Below are 22,853 nucleotides of genomic sequence, written 5' to 3' on the forward strand. Positions count from 1 at the left end.
GGGGAATTGTGTTGAGATGGGTGAAAAGTTATCTCAGTGACAGGAAGCAGTTTGTAAAAATGGGTGTGCACTGCTCTTCATGTTTGGACATTACTTGTGGTGTACCGCAGGGGTCAGTTTTGGGACCCAAGTTATTTATTTTGTATATTAATGATTTATGTAAAGTATCAGAGTCCTTGAAATGTGTCTTATTTGCTGATGATACAAACCTGTTTTTTTCAGGGAATAATTTGAAATTGTTGGAGCATAGAATAAATACAGAGTTAAAGAAAATAAAAAATTGGTTTGACAATAACAAACTATCACTAAATGTCAGTAAAACAAAGTTCATTATTTTTGGGCACAGTGGAGATAAACTAGAACTACAAGTTCATTTAGATGGATGTCAAATTGAAAGGGTAACTGAAATAAATTTTCTTGGTGTAATAATTGATGATAAAATAAGCTGGAAATCTCATATTAGACATGTACAAGCTAAAGTATCAAGGGGAATTGCAATATTATATAAAGCAAAACAAGTTTTGAATTACAAATCACTTCATATTTTATACTGTTCCTTAGTTCTCCCATACTTAAATAATTGTGCAAGTATATGGGGCAATAATTATAAAACTGTTATACAACCATTAATTATTTTACAAAAGAAAGCAATAAGGATAATACACGGGGCTGGCTATAGGGATCATACCAATTCATTCCTGTCGTCAAAATTACTCAAATTTACAGATCTTGTAGATTTGCAAACAGTAGAAATAGCATTTAAAGCAAAAAACAAATTATTACCAGCAAATATTCAGAAACTATTTATTGAAAGGGAAGAGGGTTATCAATTAAGGGGACAGTTAATTTTTATAAGAAGAAATGTTCATACAACACGTAAAGGGTTCTGTATTTCTGTAGTTGGAGTAAAATTATGGAACATTCTGAGTATGGAACTAAAGGAATGTCCAAACATGAAAAAATTTAAAGAAAAGTACAAAAATATTATTTTAAAAAGATATAGGGAGGCTGAGTGTGCCTGATTATTATTTATGTATATACATTGTAAAAAATGGGAATTTAGGGGGGTTGTGTATATGTCTGTATGCGCTTGTACTTATGAGTGTATGCATATACACTGTATATTTATGTTTGAAGTTATATGATACAAAATATATTCATAGAGTTAAATGAAATGGTAGTTTCAGTATTTATGAAATGTAATTAATTGAGGGGGGGGGGGAATAATATTTTTTATTTTTTGTAATAAGCTTTGGAGAAGGGTGGGATTAAATAAGTTTTATACTTCTTCCCATTCCTTTTCAAATATGTAAAATTGTTTTGTTATCTGTTTTATCATTTGTTTTGTTTTTAGTTTTCCATATTTGAAATAAACATTGAAAAATTGAAAATATATCGCGATCGATCGCCAGTGGAGGGCGACATAGATATGGATCGGAGGTAAATAAACTAAACCGTGTGAAATCGGAGGTGTGGCGTGTGAGCGTGTGAAGACGGTCAAATGCGTGTGTCACACGCTCAATGCGTGAGACTTGAGAGCCCTGCTCATCCCAGTATTTGTCGTCCCTGGCCAGAATGATGAGATGATTCTGGGTAGCAATGCTGTTAGAATGCTCATACAGCTGATGAGACAGACGGACAGCTACTGGCGGATGATGGGTCAGTCTGTCGGTACCGGGGATGATGAGTGTCACCAATTCCTTTCCCTCATCTCTTGCGTCGAGAGGTGGAGAGGCCAGTCTGTGCCTGACAGGGTTGGCACCGTCAGACTGAAACAATGTGTCTCACTTCAGCCACAACAGGAGTAGCTTGTCTGGGGCAGGCTGCCTGAGTCAACAGTTATATCAGTGGGCAGCACTGTGATCGTAGAGCCTAGCCAAGCGAGATGCAGACCACGACATATCTTGGTCGGTCGAGTCATTACACCCATGTGGGGAGATCGATGGCTGCCGGTGAAAGTTGTTAACCTCACAAATGAAGTTGTGACCCTGAGAAAAAATGCAAAAATCGCAGATGTGTTTCCATGTGTTGCCGTGGAGGACCTTTCTTGGCCCGACAGCATTCAGGTCAACCATCAAGGTCTGATCGACTCCCCCACTGTCAGATGTAAGGATGAGGTGAAGGTGGTGTTGGAGAAGTTAGGTTTACAGGAATTGGATTTGAATACATGTGAAGTGTCTGACCTGTGGAGAGACAGACTTCTACATCTCATTGTGAAATATGAGTCTATTTTTTCACGACACAAGATGGACTGTGGGGAGGCTATGGATTTCGTGCATAAAATACACCTAGTTGACGAGAGGCCGTTCCGTCTGCCCTACCGTCGTGTGCCACCAAGTCACTATGGGAAACTGAGAACAACTTTGAGCGAGATGGAAGAGAAGGGCATTATTAGGAAGTCTCGCAGTGAGTATGCTTCACCATTGGTTCTTGTCTGGAAGAAAAATGGCAACCTGCGGATTTGTACAGACTTTCGGTGGCTCAATGCAAGAACTGTGAAAGACGCACACCCACTGCCTCACCAGGCAGATGCTCTTGCTGCGCTTGGGGGAAATGGCTTCTTTTCCACCATGGACTTGACTTCTGGTTTTTTTAATGTACCTTTAGATGAGGAACACAAAAAATACACAGCCTTTTCCTCTCCCTTCGGGTTACATGAATATAATAGGATGCCTCAAGGCTTGTCGAATAGCCCAGCAACATTTATGTGAATGATGTTGACCATTTTTGGGGATGAGAACTTCACTTCAGTCCATGGACGTAATTTTGTAATAAAAAGTGGGGGGGACATGGATTCGTCGCTATTTAAATATTTGGTTTTAACCGTAAAAACTGGGGGGGGACCAACACCGGCTTTTCAGAAAGTGGGGGGGACACTGTAAGGTATACACCTTTATTTTTACTACAGTATATTACAGATTTTCTGTTATGCTGTTACTCACCATAATCATGTAAATGTAAAAATGTAAATGTGCCGTACTTTGTCAATTGTGATTTTTACACCGCAATCGAAATTTGTCCTCCGCTTTTAACCCATCTGTGCAGTTAGAACACACACACTAGTGATAACTAGGGGGCTGTGGATCACACGTGCCCAGAGCAGTGGGCAGCCCTAGCCCGGCGCCCGGGGAGCAGTTGGGATTAGGTGCCTTGCTCAAGGGCACCTCAGTCATGGCCTCAGGCCTGGGAATCGAACCCACAACCCTCCGGTCACAAGACCAGTTCCCTACCACCAGGCCATGACTGCCCCGTATATAGCTTCTAAGATATACAAGTATGTGTGTATGTGTATATGAAGGCTATAATACTTTGTGATAAATATACATGTATTCTGTTAAACTGTTTGAAGATTTAATAAAATATTGGAATAAAATATGGTAAAAAGCCAAAAAAGCCAAAGGATATATATATATATATATATATATATATATATATATATATATATATATATATATATATATATATATATATATATACTTTATTTTCCTCTGTTCAAGTGAGAATTATAAACAATTAAACAATAAACTCAAATCCTTCCAATAAGCATTTCTGACATAAAAATGACCAATATAGCCACTCTTCTTCTCAGTAAATGGAAGTGATAAGCCTTCCATTCATGGAGCCTGTCAGTTTTTTGATCAGTTGACGATCAACTGTTTGTGCAGCAGCAACCACAGCCTCTCAGACACTGTTCAGAGTGGATTACTGTTCAGGTCAGGTGAGGAAGGGGGCCACGTCATAATAAATATTTTTGGAGATATATATATCCTTTATTTTTTGCAGTTGACACGCAGATGGTTAAGTAATAGAACACCAAGTTTCCATGGTAACCAAAAAGATTTAAATTATGTAGTCTACAAAAAACGGCAAATAAGGAACTAGCCTTATCGTACTGAAAATGTTTAAATTTAATTGTTATGAAATATATAATTGTTATGAAATTGTGTATATATATATATATATATATATATACATATACACAATTTCATAACAATTATATATATTTGAACTACAAAACCACTGCACATGGATAGATAAACAAGTAAAAACTCATCTGAAATAAGCACAGAAATAAATTGTTAAACTCAAATCATTTATGTCCCGGAACCTTTAACATTTGTCGCCCGAGCGCCTGCCGCATTGATATTAGCCTATGCTCATCATCTCGCGCAAATTTGGAACGTTTTAGATCAAGTGTGCACGCAAGTCCGGTATATTAAGCAGAAACCCATAATACGTCCAAAGAAGCAACGTTGGACAGTTTCCATTCTCGCCTATTTGCACACTTGTTCACAATTCCACACGTTTTTTAAGACGACAACGCTTTAAACAAATGGACTTAGATGCACATTAACGGCGATTTCTCCTTGTTCTTCGTTGGACTGCAGCCTCCGTTGGCTTCACCGTTGACTGCTCGTCAAGGGAGCGGAGCGGCATTTTAAAGAAAACCTTTCAAAGACATTTTATTCCTGTCACGTTTGCGCTTCTCCTGTTTGCCTCACTACGAGAGCAAAGAGACGAAGAGTATGGCTTAATGAGGGCGACATGGCGAAAATCATCGTCACTTAAAGTGTTCCGCCAGCTGTGCTTTTAATTCCGTTGCACCGACCAGAGTGAGTAGCGCAGTTCTGCTCAGTTTTTGCCGGTGATATGGCTCCGAGCACGGGTGCCAGAAAATACAAACAAAGGCGATTTCTAACATTCAATTACAGCGCAAAACATTTCACCGCATGTTAACATCAGGCAGTATTTGTATTGTAGGCCATATGGTTTAGATTTAAAAGGGCGCTGGCTGTGTTGTTTGTGTGCATATGAAAATCCGATCTATATTGGATGTCCATAACATTTTTTGCTGCGATACTTGAACGTTTTCAATATGTTTGGATTGTGTATTAGCTACACGGCAAGAATATTGCTCAAGAAACATTATGTTCTTGTATGTATGAAGATAAAATAGATTAGTATGTATTCTTTAAAAAATTAAGGTGTTTGTTGGTATGCCTGTAAGGAAACAATCTACCCTTTCTGAAATAAATATCAAATATGCGGTCATATCTATATATTTATTGTTTTTAACGCATTTTATTGGTAGATCATTGTTAATTGTGATTTCAGTAATGACTGGCATTGATAATACAGACCAGCAACATTAGTGCAGCATCTTATTCACATCAGATCTCTGTCATTTCACATGAGCTAATATTTGCCTTTGTGAGCAGAGGAGGAAATATTTCCCATAGAGGTCAAGAAAATTCTTAATATTCTGGAGTCATTTATGGCTGCCTACAAAACTCCAGTGAAGGCCCAGTGGGAATGTAAATGCAATAGCACAGAGACAGGAGGAGGGATGGTGCCAGGTGTACCGTGGACAGCTATATAATTGTACACACCATTCAACAGTCAATCAATTCTACCCTTTAAAAAATTAATGAGTAGCTGTATAGAAAATCCATCTTATCTCTTTGTTTTGCTCTGGATATCACATCAGTGTCAAGGTCATTATGATGAATTACTGCATTTTTTACCTTTTGCAGCTCTAAAGTTTTGTTGTTTTTATTTCAGTGCAGTGAAAGAGGTCTCAGTGCTATGTGCTTGACTGCCATGGAAGAAAAGATGCTCTGGATAACTCTACTTAGCACTATTGCACTTGGGTGGACAACTCCAGTTCCTATATTGGATGAATCTGAAGAAATAGGCGAGCCTTGTTTTGATCCCTGCTACTGTGAAGTGAAAGAGGGCCTGTTTCATGTTCACTGCGATGGCAAAGGTTTTACAAATATTAGCCAAGTGGCCCAGTCCTGGCTGAGGCCTTTTAAGCTCTATCTGCAAAAAAACTCCTTGAGGAAGCTTTATTTCAACAGCTTCCTGCACTTGAACAATGCTATTGCCATTAATCTTGGGAATAATGCCCTGCAGGACATCCATGTTGGAACATTCAATGGCTTGAACTCCTTAAAGAGACTTTACCTGCATGAAAATAAGTTGGAGGTTTTTCGGAATGACACATTCCTTGGGCTGGGGAGCCTAGAATACCTCCAAGCTGATTACAATGTCATAAAGAGAATAGACAGTGGAGCATTCCGGAACCTTTACAAACTCAGAGTTCTGATCCTCAATGACAATTTGATCCCTGTACTGCCAAGCTTCCTGTTCAGATCAGTGTCTCTGACACACCTTGACTTGAGAGGTAACCGGTTGAAAACACTGGCCTACAAGGGTACTCTAGAATATATTGGACGTAGTCTGATGGAGATTCAGCTGGAAGAGAATCCTTGGAACTGTGCCTGTAACATCATACAGCTGCAAGCCTGGCTGGAGAGAATACCCTATACTGCAGTAGTTGGGGAGATCACATGTGAGTACCCCTTCCACCTCCATGGAAAGGACCTCAGAGAAATTAAGCGTACTGAACTTTGCCCTATGCTAACTCAAACAGACGTGGAGGCAAACTCTGGGATTCCTCAGTTAACATTCTACACAGGCAAGATGAGGCCAACAAAATCCTCATCTGTTGTGTCCCCTAACCAAAATACATTTTCCTCTGTGGAACATAGGGAAAGACCTTCGAGACCAACAAAAAGACCAAGGCCATCTAAGACTACACCTACACCACGCAGTGTATTCCCGAATCAGCCACCAATTGCTGGATATCAGACCAGGCCACCTATACCAATAATTTGTCCCACTGGCTGTAGCTGCAACTTGCATATTAATGACCTTGGATTGACTGTCAACTGCAAAGAAAATGGATTTCACAATATTTCTGAGTTAATGCCACGACCATTGAATGCTAAAAAACTTTATCTGAGTGGAAATTTGATCCAGAAAATCTACAAGTCTGATTTCTGGAATTTTTCTAGTTTAGATTTGTTGCACTTGGGAAACAACCAAATATTTTATGTTCAAGAGGGTGCTTTCATCAATTTGCCCAATTTGAAAAGCTTGTATTTAAATGGGAATAACATTGAAAAGTTAACTCTTGATATGTTTTATGGCCTTTTGAGTGTACGATACTTGTATTTTGAATACAATGAAATTAGAGAAATTCAGCCAGCTGCCTTTAGCTTGATGCCCACACTTCAGCTGGTCTTTCTGAACAACAACCTGCTGCATACTCTTCCTGCAGGAGCATTCGCAGGAACGTCACTCACACGTCTCAACTTGCGCAATAACTATTTCAATCATCTGCCAGTGAGTGGAGTTCTGGAACACCTGCATGCTGTTGTCCAGATAGACCTGAACCAGAATCCCTGGGATTGCTCCTGTGACATCATCCCTCTTAAAGAGTGGTTAGACACCCTTAGCTCAGTGGTCATTGTAGGGGAGGTGCAGTGTAAAACCCCAGAGGCTATGTCTGGGAAGGATTTACGCTCTCTCACAACTGAGCAGATTTGCCCTGAGCTTTTACAAACTACCCCATCTACAGAGAAGTGGAAGAAACTCACTACCGCATTTCCTGCAAAAGGACTACACCCGCCAAAAGGGGCCATCCCTCTGTCTGTGCTAATTCTCAGCCTTCTGGTTTTGTTTGTGTCCGCATTCTTTGCCACCGCTGCTTTGTGTGTGTATGCTTTGAAGAAGCGTGAGAAGCTTCCTTTCAGAAGACAGGGGGAGATGGGCTTGACAGGCATACAGATGGAGTGTGGGATATTCACAGAGCCTCCATCCACTCTGCCTGAGACTCCACCCTCCAACCATGTGTACGACTGTATTGTTATGCGTTCCTCACACATAAGCAAGAGCTTCATTTACAAGAACAAGCTACAGGAAATTGAGCTAAATCATCCACTCTCAGAGCCCAGAGAGAGTGGTTCAAATTACAGAACACTATTGGACAAAGAGAAGGAATGGACCATGGATGTAAGCAGCTCCCCCATCAACACTATAGTACCTGTGGGGCCCACATGCACCAACATTGCTAGTTTGCAAGAAAATGGAATACTATGTCCAACAGTGATTGACAGCCAAGGTCCCACTCCAAAGGTGGGATTTGTAGAGAGCCTTTTTGGGACAACCTCTCAGTTCATTTATGACACAATAAATGTGTCTGACACAAATGCACACCCTCTCTTAGAGTACGCCCACACTGACACTAGACAAGAACAAACTCTCACTGTCAATGATGGGACAAGGACAGGCTGTCCTAATCAAATCCACAGTGATTACCCTGAGCTAAGAGTTAGACTGAAAACCAAGATAGATTACTCTGATGTGCTGGAGCGGTCATATCAGTTCTGAAATACAACAGACAATGAAATACATTAATTAAAAATTGTACAATTTAAAAGGAACTTGACCAATGTCGTTTTCCCTCTAGTTGCTCTGGAGGAATAGTGTGCTAAGTTTTTGTATTAAGTGCCTTCGAATGAGCAGCCAGCAATGTTGTAAATTATTATTTTTAAGCTCATAGTTCTATTTATCAAAAATGTATTTAGAATAGAACAAAAAAGTGCCATTGTCAGATGCTACAAATGTTTGTGTGCAAAAGAAACAAGCAAACTGGGTTTTGAATAAGGATTAGAAATGTCTTTGACTACTGAGGATATGGGTTTGTTTACTTTTAATGCAAAGTGTGTGGGCTAGGCATTTAACATGTTTCATACAAATGCCTAAAATATTTTTTTCCAAACTAAAAATGATCTTTGAGCAATAGATATGAATAACTACAGTTATTGAATAACTGTTAAGTGCTTTGTTGATTTTCACAAGGAGTAGTGTTTATTCAAGCTTATGTAACATTATAAAGCTCTATCATAAGGACAGAACATGCAAACCAACAAAATTTTGGATTTTTTATTCCAAACAAGAGGGTACCTTTTTATAACTGATCTTTCAGAAACTAGAAGGAAAATGTGCATATATTTATTCTTAAATTTCAGTGTTGCAATTATTACTGTTAATGGTGTAACCAGTGTATAATAATGATTATACTTTGGATTTAGCTTTTCCTGAAATGTCAATAAAGCTAAAGCTGTCATGGCACATGGCAGAACCATGACGGGTGATTATGGGTAATGACGGGTGATATGGGTAATGACGGGTGATTATGGGTAATGACGGGTGATTATGGGTAATGACGGGTGATTTGGGTAATGACGGGTGATATGGGTAATGACGGGTGATATGGGTAATGACGGGTGATATGGGTAATGACGGGTGATTATGGGTAATGACGGGTGATATGGGTAATGACGGGTGATTATGGGTAATGACGGGTGATATGGGTAATGACGGGTGATTATGGGTAATGACGGGTGATATGGGTAATGACGGGTGATATGGGTAATGACGGGTGATTATGGGTAATGACGGGTGATATGGGTAATGACGGGTGATTATGGGTAATGACGGGTGATATGGGTAATGACGGGTGATATGGGTAATGACGGGTGATTATGGGTAATGACGGGTGATATGGGTAATGACGGGTGATTATGGGTAATGACGGGTCATTATGGGTAATGACGGGTGATATGGGTAATGACGGGTGATATGGGTAATGACGGGTGATTTGGGTAATGTGAACACAATGAATTAGGGCTTCACTCATCAGATCCACAGACTCACACACATAATGGTGCTACATCACGCTGCTCAAAATAGAAACTTATTCAAATCAATTCAAGTTTCACATAGTTTAATTTACTTAACTCTGAAAACGAATGAAACTGACACATCCAGTGAAAATGCCACTAAGCTTGCCTAGTTGTCTCCAGTCTCTGGAGTGTCCATGGCAGGTTGTGGCATCAGTTCAGTACTGTTATTTATGCTCTAACCAGCCACATTGGCTGCATTTACATGCAGCCTTATAATAATAGCTCAGTCAGAAAAGAATAGAATAGTCCATCTCAGTAAACTACTCCAATTAAGGTAATTAAAAGAATAGAATAGTCCATCTCAGTAAACTACTCCAATTAAGGTAATTACAAATACAGTTTCTTCCCTGTTGAACAAGGTGATAATGATGCATTTAAATAGAAGAATGACAAACATGGAAATGACTGTATCTGATTGCATTCCTTCAAACTATAAAAGACTTTAAAGCAGTTAGCAAGAGGAAGGCTTGCTATGAGTTTTTCAGACAATATATGAGCAAATGAATGACAGTGTGTTTACATGCAGGCTACTATAGACTAGACTATATAAAATATGTCACAGAATGTGGCAGAGCATGACATCAGCCTCTCACTTTAATACGTTCATGTGAGGTCCATTTTTTGAGACTGCCTAATTAAAAAAAGCAAAAGCACACAAACATTAATTGTAATTTATTTAATTTTTGACCAACACATCATGTGTCCATCGTGTTTGTGATTGCTCTTCCCACATCTAAAATCTGCCTCTGTGTAATAATTTACAGATAATGCTCTTGATGCCATCTAGCTGTCATTGGCTGCATGCAGTGCCCAGTGATACAGCTGTGAAAGTCCAGCTGATCTTCAGAAACAGTGACATTTAGCTGTAGCTCAATGAGTTGCACTGAGTTTGCCAATTTGTCTTTATATGTATGTTTACACAAATGTAGGTGCCTGTGCCCAAACATGTGACTGTGTATGTACACACAGCTTCGTTGTTCATTTCTAATCTACAGGAGGCATTTTCCTCTAGTCACTGAGGCTGCTCAAACAATATTTAAATCCCTTTGTGTCTCACTCAGGGTTACTACTCTCCATGCAGCTCTGATTTTACTAGATTACTTTTGTAAAGCTTTAAGCTGATAGTAGTTTGTAGTTTTTTATATGTGGGCACCAATATGTGATTATCATGTTGATTAAATGCTTTTTTGAAAATGGATAGAATTAAGGGTTAACAGTTTTGCACATCAGCACAGTTGAATATTGTGCATCAATTTGGGCAGTCATAGTCTGGTGGTAGGGACCTGGTCTTGTGACCGGAGGGTTGTTGGGTGCCCTTGAGCAAGGCACCTAACCCCAACTGCTCCCCGGGCGCCGGGCTAGGGCTGCCCACCGCTCTGGGCACATGTGGACCACAGCCCCCTAGTTTATCACTAGTGTGTGTTATCACTGCACAGATGGGTAAAATGTACATTTACATTTGATTAGTACTTTAAAGTATAAAATATACAGATGTCTATCCTAGCATTTTAGCTTAGTATGAGAAAAGGGAGATGATTATTTCTGCTGGATACAAAAATAGACAAATACAGAGAGAGAAAGAGAGAAGGATGAAATGGCAAGCTGAAATAATTACACTGACTGATCTTTATATAGGACCGTGGAACAACTTGTGTGCAGGATCCTTCTTATATGTTTCATCTAAAAGAACATTTCCAAACATTGATTAAATGTGTAAAACGCAATATGTGCCTGTTCAGTATTAACCCAGTTGATACCAGATCACATTGCTGACATATATATATATATATTTATTGCAATATTTTAGAAAGTACAAAGAGGTGACATGCAACAAGGCAGTGTAACAGAGAAAATGAGGTGCATCGAAAAAGTCAAACTGGCGTTGGGGTTCTTCTTTGTCACAGTGTCTCAATGAAATTAAGATGCATTACCCGTATACGAACACCCATAGACATACACACCCACACACAAACACATACAGACATCTCCACACATGCCCAGAAAGTTAAAAAAAATAAAATAAAATAAATAAACAAATAATAATAAAAATAATAATATGGACCGTCGGTCTAGTATTTGAAGATCTTTCTTGTAGTCAGTTCACTCCGGTTGGACCTCACAAAACACAGTGAGTGGGGTACTCCACGTTTCCTGAAAGGAATGAGTGGAACCAGTCCTAAGACAACGGAGCTTTTCCAAGTTAATGTGTGTACAGTAATGACCTCCTGGAGTGTATATATATATATATATATATATATATATATATATATATATATATATATATATACACACAACATACATATATGTATATATATACATATATATGTGATTTGTTTCTACTCTTATGTACTCTTGGATCATCCTGTGATTGGTTAAGGTAGGATTTGAGATTACTGTTGCCTCAGATTCTGGTAAATTCCAGGGTTATCCTAACCTTGTTGCTTGTTAGCTGTTGTTGGCTGTAATTACTCACTGAATTAGGGTGCAGATATAGGACTTACTAAAACAGATAAATTAGGACAACTCTAGTTCTTTGTTTATCTACTCTTGGATACAACAATTGGTTAAGGTAGGATTTGAGTTTAATTACTTTTTCCTCCAATTCTGGTAAATTAGGACAACTCTGCTACAGACGCATGCATCTGTAGCGGTATGCAATAGTTTCTGACCTCTGTCAGTGATTCTACGCTCTCTGCTTTAATTTACTTTCCTCCAAAGACATTGAATCTCTAACCCAGCTAAGTCTCAACTTATTCTGCCATTTTCTTTCCCTACTAGTCTCTATAAAGCTTGTTCTATTCCATAATGTGTCTGCCAATTCCTGTGTATATATCCCACAGATATATACCATATATACCATCATAGCCATCGTAACACCAATAACCTAATTTATCCACAATGTTCACCACAAACTCCAATCACAGTGACTGGAGGACTCTGGAATCTGGAGTCCAGAAGGCTGACTTCATCTCAGCTCCTGCATCTCTCCACTCACTACACTTCTTGGCTCTGACCGAAACCTGGATCACTCCAGAGAACTCTGTAACTCTGGCTGCTCTGTCCTCTGCCTTCTCATTCACCCATTCCCCACGACGCCTTGGAAGGGGAGGTGGCACAGGTCTACTGTTATCTCCAGAGTGGCGTTTCACCCAACTCTCATTTTCAGCTCTTTCAATTTCTTCCTTTGAGTTCCATGCTATCACTGTATCCTACCTCACTAATCTTCACATCATTGTGATTTATCACCCTCTAGGTTCTCTTGAGAACTTCATTGACAAACTTGATACCCTCCTCAATAAATTCACCATTGAAGCAAACCCCCTTATTCTCTTTGGTGACTTCAACCTTCCATCCGACAAACTTCATTCATCTTGCATCCTTCCATTGCTGTCATCATTTGACCTCACCATCAACCCATCCACTGCGACTCATAGAGCAGGCAACATTCTGGACCTGGGGCCTCATGTACAAAGACTTGCGTGGATTTCTTACTAAAAATTGGCGTACATACAAATCCAGAAAATGGCGTACGCATAAAAAAATCCGGATGTATCAAACTGTGCGTACGCTGGAATCCACGCACATTTCTTTTGTACATCCCAATCAACGTGGAATTGAGCGCACACGGTGACACGCCCCCCTATAAATATGCAAATTCATTTAAATTTGCCCTGCACCGGAGAAGTTTGCTCTCTGATCTATCACAAACCATGTCTAAACGGGGAAAAAAGAGGAACTTCACCGAATGTGAAAGTAGAGACGTTCCTGAATGAGGTAGAGGTGCGGGAAAAATGTTTGTTTGGCACGTTGTGGCAAGCGCAAAAGGTCTGAGTGGGATAGCGTGTGTGAAGCTTTAAATGTTGTGGGGTCAGAAAAATGCACACTGGTAGAATAATATAATGCACCTAAAAATATCAGTGATGCGCTCACTAGCATCAGCGACTCAATAAAAGAATTGGTAAAAATTTGCGCTGCGTATTAATTTGTCCTGACTCTGGGTCCACTGGTTGCTCCACCACCTCTAACAATGGCACGGCACACCTGTGCGCAACATTGTGCAGGATCCCACATGCCAGCGCCACCGGCTTTTCAGCTGCCCAATCGCCCTCTCCACGACTGACCGGGTGCGAGAATGGAGAGAATTGTATCTCCGCTCCCGGTCAGTCTGTGGATTACAAAGGGTCATCAGCCACGTCTTGAGCACGTAGATGCTGTTTCCTAAGTAATTTAACAATTACCCATGTTTAAAATGAATTATTCTAAGCTGGAAATGTCAAATGCTTTTATTTAAATGCTTACATTTTGTTGCTTACCAAGTAGCCACCCGTCACACACTCTGCTAGCTTGTAATCTTATCCCAACCATGCAGTTTGTAAGGATGTACTAATCATTGGGTTGATCCAGGCCAACGTGCCACTACATTAGTAAGTTTTTACATCACAGATTATTTGCACGTTTATGGAATTAAAGTGCTTTTATTCACATAAGCAAATTCCTCCTCAAATGGTGCCTTCATAGAAATGTGTGTGCAGTCGATCGCTCCGATTATATTAGGGTTGCATTATCGCTGCAAATTGCGCTTTAATGTTTGCCTGGTCAACCGCTTCTTAATGGGAACTTTATATAACTAGCTGACATGCAGATGATCCCATCCAAAACAGCTGGCATGGCCCGGCTCAAAGATGACTGGGACATCCCCGACTGGTCTGCCAGTTCGCTTTGAAACGAGCCAGTTGCCAGGAAGCCGAGCGTTGTCGCTGGCAATGCGCAACTCCTCGCATTTCTCTCTCCAAAACTGGACCCAACTCAACACAAGAGGACAGTTCTTGGAAATCTGAAACGGCTTATAAGCCAGTCATCATCATTGGCTAAAGAATCATAATGGTGACGGAAAACGCGCTCTCGGTGAATTCGGCCATTAGCGATATCTTCCAGTAATGCCAACGCTGCCATCTCCCAAGAACTCCAGCGCAAAATTTAATGCATGTTTATATAATCTAGGCTAAGTGGAAACACGTTGGATGATTATTTCAGTAAGGCAGTGAAATTGTCTGATTAATTTTCTGTTTAATTTTCTGATTAATTTACTTTATTTTACCCAGTAAGGGCTTACTACAATGTGTGCGTGAAGGATATCTTAATAGTTGTAATTTCAATGCATCACCTCTAAGTGTCGCTAATTGATGAAAACACATTAGAAACATGCGTACGCCAGAGGTGAAGGTGTCGTAGGTTTACGCACTTTCTCACGTTCAAATCACATTTCGTACATCTGACCGTTTGCGTGAAACATAGCGTACGCAATGTTTTTGTGCATACGCACCGTTCGTACATGAGGCCCCTGGTCTTTACACGAGACACTGGAACATCGGACATCACAGTCACCCCACTCCACCTATCAGACCATCACCTTCTATCCTTCTCTTTCCCCCTCCCTGCCATTTCCACTCACACTTCCCCCGTACATTCTTCTTACTTTCACCCAACTTTACACTCCATCGATCCCTCAACCCTTGCTGCTACTATTTTGTCCTCCCTTCCTCACCGGAACTATCTGTCTTCTCTGTGGGTCTGTCTCAAAACCTAGTGAGCTCTCTACATAGACAGCATCTTATGTCATGGGATGGGTCTCAATTCTTAGATACCTTAAAAATGCTGTCTACTAAGATACCTTAATCTGACCCTGTAATAAGTCAGCATTAGACCCTTCCTCAGCCGGTAAGGCAATCCCATGATGCAACACGGGGCAGCACGGCACAGCTCAACTTTTTTAATCATGGCGGACGAAAGAAGGACGGCCGGCGGCGAAGTCATTTTCAAATGTAAGTTATTTAAGTTTTTATAGCGTAAGTGTTGTATTTTATGGGTTTTCTTGGCATAACAGAACACAAATTAGCTATTTATTGGGTTAGTCGGTGGCCTTTTTCCAGCGTTTTATATATCGATGGGTTAGCATTTATGCTAGCGGGTTTTGAAGCGTCAGAGCACTGTTTTAGATGGGCTGATGCTAACAGCCCATCTAAAAGCGTTTTTTATCAGTCACTGTAATATTTTATTAGTTATCTTAGTTATTCCTTTCTTGTATAGTTTGTTAGCCCTGCTGGGTTAATAAGACATGTATGTGGGCTTTTTAACGTGATAGCCAGTGTTCAGATATACAAATGATTTCCACTCTTTTAGGGACCAGATCAGCAATCGAAGCCTTTATAAAGGCTCGAATAGAAAGAGAGGCTCTTCACCGGGCAGATAAACTCTGCTCTCTCAGCTTGGAAGTAAGAGCTTATTTTAGCCAAACTAATTAGTTATTAAACGATAATATATTCTTATTCTATTCCATCTTAAATGATGCAGCTGTTACACTTTGATACACTAAACCAGCTAGCTAACTGGTTCTGATTACAATAATAAAATGATAGGTTTGTGGCAAATACGTTGATAGAAAACCTGCTTTAGAAAACTAAATAGTTAATACGCAGGGCCGGCGCCAGAACATATACAGTGAGGGGGCGTCAGAAAATTTCGGGGGGGCGAACGTAAGTTGTTGAGCGGGGGGGGGTGGCGATAAATGGGTCTTATTTTTGATATTGAGGGGGCGGGACACCTCGCCCATTCGCCCCCCCGTGGCGCCGGCCCTGTTAATACGTAACTAATGCATTGTCAGTTACAGTATAAGCTAATATTAAGCTAATAATTGCTTAATATTCATGCATTTAGGCATCTTTCTAAACTATTTAAAATTAGGTAGATATTGAAAAATGTTTGATTACACTCGAAGCGTTTGTGTAGAACTGAGGTTAAAATGTTGTCAGGGTATCTGCACATTTTTAAATCTCAAATTCAATGACTTTTAAGACCTTTTTAATACCTCTCACAAGAAAAAATAATACTATTACTGGGGATGCAGGTGTGTTCCACATCATTGACGGGGGGGGGGGGGGGGGGGGGGGGTGGCGAACGAAAATTGTTGACGTTGTTGAGGCCGTATACTCCAACGCTAGGAATCTAGCACTAGGACCCCGGAGCGGTTATTTTCTGCATTAGCACTAGATTCGGCAAAGTTCACATCGCGCCTGAACAACTGAACAACACACACTTATAATAATTTAATGCCTCCCCTCATAAAATTCCAGACATTTTAAGACATTTTTAGGCCTTGAATATGGAAAACTAAATTTAAGACATTTTAAGACTTTTTAAGGACCCGCGGGTGCCCTGGTTGTATTTTCCTGAATTATAAAGTATCTTAATTGTGACGGGCAGGGTGAGCGAAAATAAATGGAAGCGATCACGCCAAGTCTCAGGGAAATAGGATGGTTTAATATGTAAAGTGCGCAAACCAAAACCCGTGAACTGATCCGAATTAAGGATATAATAACCAGCAGTCAACTGGTACAAAGACAAGACATATATAGACAAACAAACGACCCTCAGGTGAGACGGATCGCGGGCTCCGCCCACCTGAGGGACGAACACAACGCCCCACCCACAGGACAAGCTGCTGCTGTAGACGGGGGCGACCAGTAGGGGGCCGCCGTACCGTGACATTAATGCTGGCAGTGCAAATGTATAACATTTAATAAAAACAAAACTGATTTATTTGTTTCTGGTTTAATAAAATCACTGGACACCAGCAATATTGGCACAAAGTTGCTCCCGTAATTGGTGGTCACTGACAGCTGTAATGTCGTCGTCTTCCTGCATATCAGCTTCATCTTCATCTGCTTCCTCCTCAGGCTGAACAACATCTCCTGCTCCCATGCAGATGTTGTGCAGAGTGACACAGGCAGCAATCACCTCTGGCACAAACCTTGGATTAACCTCTAGAGCGTGCAGGAAAATTGACCTCCATCTGGTCTTCAGCATCTCAAGAGCACGTTCAATTATAGAATGTGCCTTTGCATGATGCCTATTGAAGACCATCCTCTCTTCTGCTCTGACAGGCTTCTTAAATGGAGTGATGAGGGCTATAGGGCTGAGAGGTGCATGGGTACCCACCATCTCCAAGTATCATGTAGCCTCTGGGTGGGAAAGTGGCCTGCTGGTACAGAGTGCTGTGACGGAGCACCCTTGCATCGTGTACTGAGCCTGGAAAGCCAATAAACACATCGAGAATTTTTGCCTGGTGGTCACAGACAGCCTGAAATTGCACAGAGGGGTAGAGCTTACGGTTTCTGTAGCACTGTGCATCAGGTTCTCCAGGGGCTTTGATTCGCACATGGCACCCATCTATTGCACCAACTACAGAGTGGAAAGATGCATGGTTTCCCAGCCTCACAAAGCCATCAGATATGCTCTGCAATTCTTCTGGTTTTGGGTGCCGGATAACTTTCAGAAGGATTTGCCGCATTTCATTGGCCACTCTGTGAATTACACGGTGCACTGTGGAACAGGGCATAGAAAAAGCACGGGATACAACGCGGTATGATGTGCCACAGGCCAACCAAAAAAGAAAAACCAACACTTCGATGCCCCCCCCCCCCCCCCCCCCCCCCCCAACCATGGGTGCTCTCATGGTTGATGAGTTGTAAAAGCACTTTCAGGGATTCACGGTTCAAGCGAAAGTCAGGCTTGGTGTCTTGGGTGTTTTGGCTTGCTCATTAGGGTTCTGGACCCATAGTATTGTTAACCTTTTAAATCCTGTAAAGCGCTTTGTGACAACATGTGTTGTGAAAAGCGCTATACAAATAAACTTTGATTTGATTTGGGTGTCATCCAGGAATATTCTCAGAAGTGGTACACTTGTGTTCAGAGCACAGTATCTTGTAGGTCTTTCTCCCTGCAAGAAATGGAAAAATAACTTTTATTGTGTGTTTGTGAAGTTATTTTGCGAAACAGAAAAGTGATTTACTTCATGTTTAAAGAATATCACTTATCTGTTTTGTAAATTAACTGTTCACACAGGTTCTAATTTTATCTATTTATTTATTTAAAATGAATTGTCTACATGTGTATATTTGTATCACTTTGCATAAAATAAAATGTATAAAATGCGTATTTGCAGATAAGTTTTATCCTTTAAAAACATACCTTTTATGCTTAAAAGACAGCATTATAATAGGGGTGGATTAATTATTGAAATCAAGTACAAGAGGAAAATTTTTACCTCAGAGAAAATCTGAGCAGATCTTACCTGTTCAAGGACAGAAATCGGCGCTTTTCTCCTTAAATTTCGGTGCCTGGCTGCAGCCTGTTGGCTTTCACGTCTCCGTCGCTCTTCCTCCAGTGCAAAAACAATTAAAATTGCAATAAAAACTGCAACAGGTTCGTCATGACCCGAGGTGTTTCCCGTAGCTGAGGTGAGTAAACAGCGGGCGCGTGCTGTGGGCGGGGCCAAGTCGTGACACAGTCGCTGTCTAACTAGAGCGTCCCAATAATGTGCCTTATGAGGCTGGATGGCGGTTAGAACGTTGTCTAGTTAAACAGCTGTCTACATAGTCTGCCTACATAGAGAGCTCACTAGGTTTTGGGACAGACCCACTCACTGGACACAATTACCAATACTTTCCTCTCTACGCTCTCATCCATCAATCTTCTGTGTCCTCCCTCCCCCAGGCTTAAGACATCTGTTCCATCCACCCCCTGGCTAACTGAAGTGCTACGTAGCCACAGGAGAGATCTAAGAACTGCAGAGACGAGGTGAAGACTCACCTGTTTGTTGAGTTCTTAAAAGAGCACTAACTCAGCAAATCGCACTTGCCGTTGTTCTTGAATGATATGTCTGTCTATGGTTATTTGTGCTTCTTGCAAAACACTAGGTAATGACATTGACGCCTGTAGTTTAGTAGTATGGTCAAGGTATCTTGAATTCTGACCTATCTGTATACCTAGGATGAATTCTGTGATCAGATGCAAAGCACTTTGTAAATCGCTCTGGATGTAATATATATATATATATATATATATATATATATATATATATATATATATATATATATATATATATATATATATATATATATATATATAAGGGGTGGGCATAGATTAATTTTTTTAATCTAGATTAATCTATATTAAAATGGCTCATATGCGTGCTACCCAATTAATGACTAAAAGTCAGTCTTTGAGATAGGGTTTCTTAATACAGAGGGTGCATTAGACCAGGGGCTCATCTCCTGTTTCCAAAATGCATCAATGACTGCTTGAGAAAGCTGTTCTACTTTGATACTTAGAGAAAAAAAACTCAATAAATGCTCAATAAAATGTAGGCTACTCGTGTTCAACAGTTTATTCAGTTAAACATGAATTTGTAAGACTACATACTGTACATTAAAAGGGGTTGATAACATGTTTATTCAGCTAAACATGATATTTGAAATGTAAGCCAACATTTAGTACCTTTAACCTCACAGACGTAATTTGGGGGGGACTTTTTCAAAAGCCGGTTTTGGTCCTCTGCAGTTTTAACGGTTAAAAGGGAATATTTAAATAGCGACGAATCTAGCGCTAGGACCATGCAGAAAACGGCCGCTCCGAGCTCCGCTCTATGGAGAAGATTCCGTGCCTATTCAAAATGTAATTGCTACTAGGCAAAAATGGAAATGCAATCCACAAAATGCATTGCTTTTCCATACAATCATGCAGAATACGTGCCACAATGAAATGCAAAAGCACTATTACATTACATTTCAATGCACTTTATCTCTTTATTGAAAAACAATACACAAGAATTACCATTCAAAACCAAAACGCTGAATTTGTGCCAGAATTGAATATAATACAGCTCTAAATGTAATCACGGCAGCGAGGTATTGCTTTTCTTTTTTTTTTTTTTTTTATTATTGGAAAAAAGGGTAATAAACATACATTTAGAGAAATTCTACAAGGTTTTCCATTTTCGTATATACAGATATATACACATACACACACACACACATATATATATATATATATATATATATATATATATACACATACATACACAACCGAACAATAAATCCCCAATCCCCTCCCACCCCTCCCCATCTCAGCTCACCACGATCAACCAGCACAACCAAATAGCACAGACATGACCCGACAGACAAAGCCTAAAAAAAAAGAAAAAGGGAAAAAGGAAGAGAGCACACAGTCAGGTAGAGCTTCCAATTTAGTGAAGTAGGAGATGAAGGGCTGCCATTTATTAAAAAATGTAGCTGTGCAACCTCGTAATGTATATTTAATTTTTTCCAATTTCAGAAATAACATAACATCCCTGAGCCAGTGGGAAATGGGAGGGTAGTTGTTGGATTTCCATTGGAGTAGCAGGGAGCGTCTCGCTAGCAGGGATGTGAAAGCTATAATGTCTTCTTGTGTGGAATTAAGAGTAAGTGAGGGGTCCGGGATTCCAAATATGGAATCAGTGGGCAAGGTTGAAGATTCACTCCCAGTACAGCTGACATAATTGTGAAATATTGAGTCCAGAAGTCCTTCAGACCAGGACACAGATAGAACATATGACTGAGATGACAAGGGGAACCGTGGCACCGATCACATCTATCTTCCACATCAGGATATATGGCAGCCAGTCTAGCCTTGGAAAAGTGTACTCTGTGCACCACGTTAAACTGAATAAGTCCAAGGCGAGCGCAGGAGGTAGTGGATCTTATCCTCTCAATAGCCTGATCCCACGACCTCTCCTGGATCTGCAATCCCATTTCTGCTTCCCATTCGGACTTAAACTTAGTCGTCGAATATTTACCACAAGCTAGGATGGTGTTATAAGAGCTTTGAAATGGCTCCTCTCTGATGAGGGGAGTCTGACAGTATACATTCCCAGCGCGGTGTTTCCGGTAGAATAGGGAAATTGGGGAAACGTTTAGAAACAAAATCACGGGCTTGGAAATATCGAAAAAGATGCGAGCCTGGGAGATCATACCGAGCTGATAGGTTAATAAAATTATCAAAAACACTATCTACATATAGATGTCTAAATTGCTCAATTCCCTTTTCGCACCATACACTGAATATTGGCAAAAATGGCAAAAAGCAAAGAGGACAATGGACACCCCTGACGAGTTCCCCTTTCGAGGGAGAAATAATCAGAGTAGGTATCATTGGTGTGGACACTGGCTTTTGGCGATGAATAAAGAAGTCGTATCCAAGAGATGAATTTTGGTCCGAATCTGAATCTCGTCAGTGCTACAAAGAGGTATTCCCACTCTACCCTATCAAATGCCTTTTCAGCGTCTAATGAAATCACCAGCTCAGGGAGTTCAGCCACCTGTTTAGAGTAAATAACATTAAAGAGAGTGCGAGTATTAAAAGACAGTTGGCGTCCCTTTATAAAACCATTTTGCTCGTGTGAAATAATATGAGGAAGCACATTTTCCAGACGGGACGCAATTGCCTTGGCTAACACTTTTATGTCAGCATTGAGTAGGGATATTGGTCTATATGAACCGCATAAGTTGGGGTCTTTGTCATTTTTAAGTATCAGAGTAATTGTGGCTTGTGTTAAAGTTGAAGGGAGCGAGCCCCTATCCAAGGATTCGTTGTACACAGATAACAGCAACGGAGCCAGTTTGTGAATAAAAGTCTTATAAAAATCCATCGGAAACCCGTCTGGGCCTGGGGCTTTCCCAGATTGCATGGCCTTAATTGCATTTGATATTTCCATCAGGGAGAGTGGGACCTCCAATCGTTTGACAGTGTCCTCATCAACAACAGGGTTTTATAGATTGAGAAAGAAATTTTTTAGTTTTGTGCTATCGGCAGAAGATTCTGATTTATAAAGTGATGCATAAAATGCTTTAAAGGTAGCGTTGATATCTATGGGGTCTGTAGTGATACTATCCTGCATGTTTTTAATACTGGATATCAGGTGAGAAGTAGCTTGTTGTCGCAACTGATGGGCGAGTAGCCGAGACGCATTGTCACCATATTCATAATATGTACCACGACTGTGTAGTAAGAGGCGCTCCGCTTCTCCAGTTGACATTAAATTAAATTCTGCCTGTAAGTCTAAATGTTTGAATAATTCTGAAGAGGGGGACAAAGCATTTCTTTGATCCAGGTCACTGATCTTTGATAAGAGATCTTGGAGTTTAATTTTGGTCTTTCTATTCAATTGAGCTGAATAGGAAATGATTTGACCCCTTAGGTAGCACTTGAGTGTCTCCCATAAAACTGAAGATGAAATTGAGTCTTTTTGATTGAAAAACAAAAATTCATCAATAGCATTTGAAATAAATTCACAAAATTCCTTATCTGATAATAAAAGCGTATTGAATCTCCACCGTGGAGCAGTACACCTATCTTTAGATATTTGAATATCCAGTAGCA

The 22,853-nt window shown here is 40.3% G+C and overlaps 1 protein-coding gene across 1 annotated transcript; it reads left to right on the plus strand.

Moving 5' to 3' along the window:
• Positions 1 to 4,134: 4,134 nt before the first annotated feature.
• Positions 4,135 to 9,053, plus strand: slitrk3b (SLIT and NTRK-like family, member 3b). The gene is made up of 2 exons (XM_076984884.1): positions 4,135 to 4,613; positions 5,563 to 9,053. The coding sequence occupies exon 2, from the start codon at positions 5,587 to 5,589 to the stop codon at positions 8,236 to 8,238; it is 2,652 nt and encodes an 883-aa protein (XP_076840999.1). The 5' UTR covers positions 4,135 to 4,613; positions 5,563 to 5,586; the 3' UTR covers positions 8,239 to 9,053.
• The last annotated feature ends 13,800 nt before the right edge of the window (positions 9,054 to 22,853 follow it).

This window comes from Brachyhypopomus gauderio, unplaced genomic scaffold (assembly GCF_052324685.1).
Source record: "Brachyhypopomus gauderio isolate BG-103 unplaced genomic scaffold, BGAUD_0.2 sc34, whole genome shotgun sequence".
NCBI classification, from domain to species: domain Eukaryota; kingdom Metazoa; phylum Chordata; class Actinopteri; order Gymnotiformes; family Hypopomidae; genus Brachyhypopomus; species Brachyhypopomus gauderio.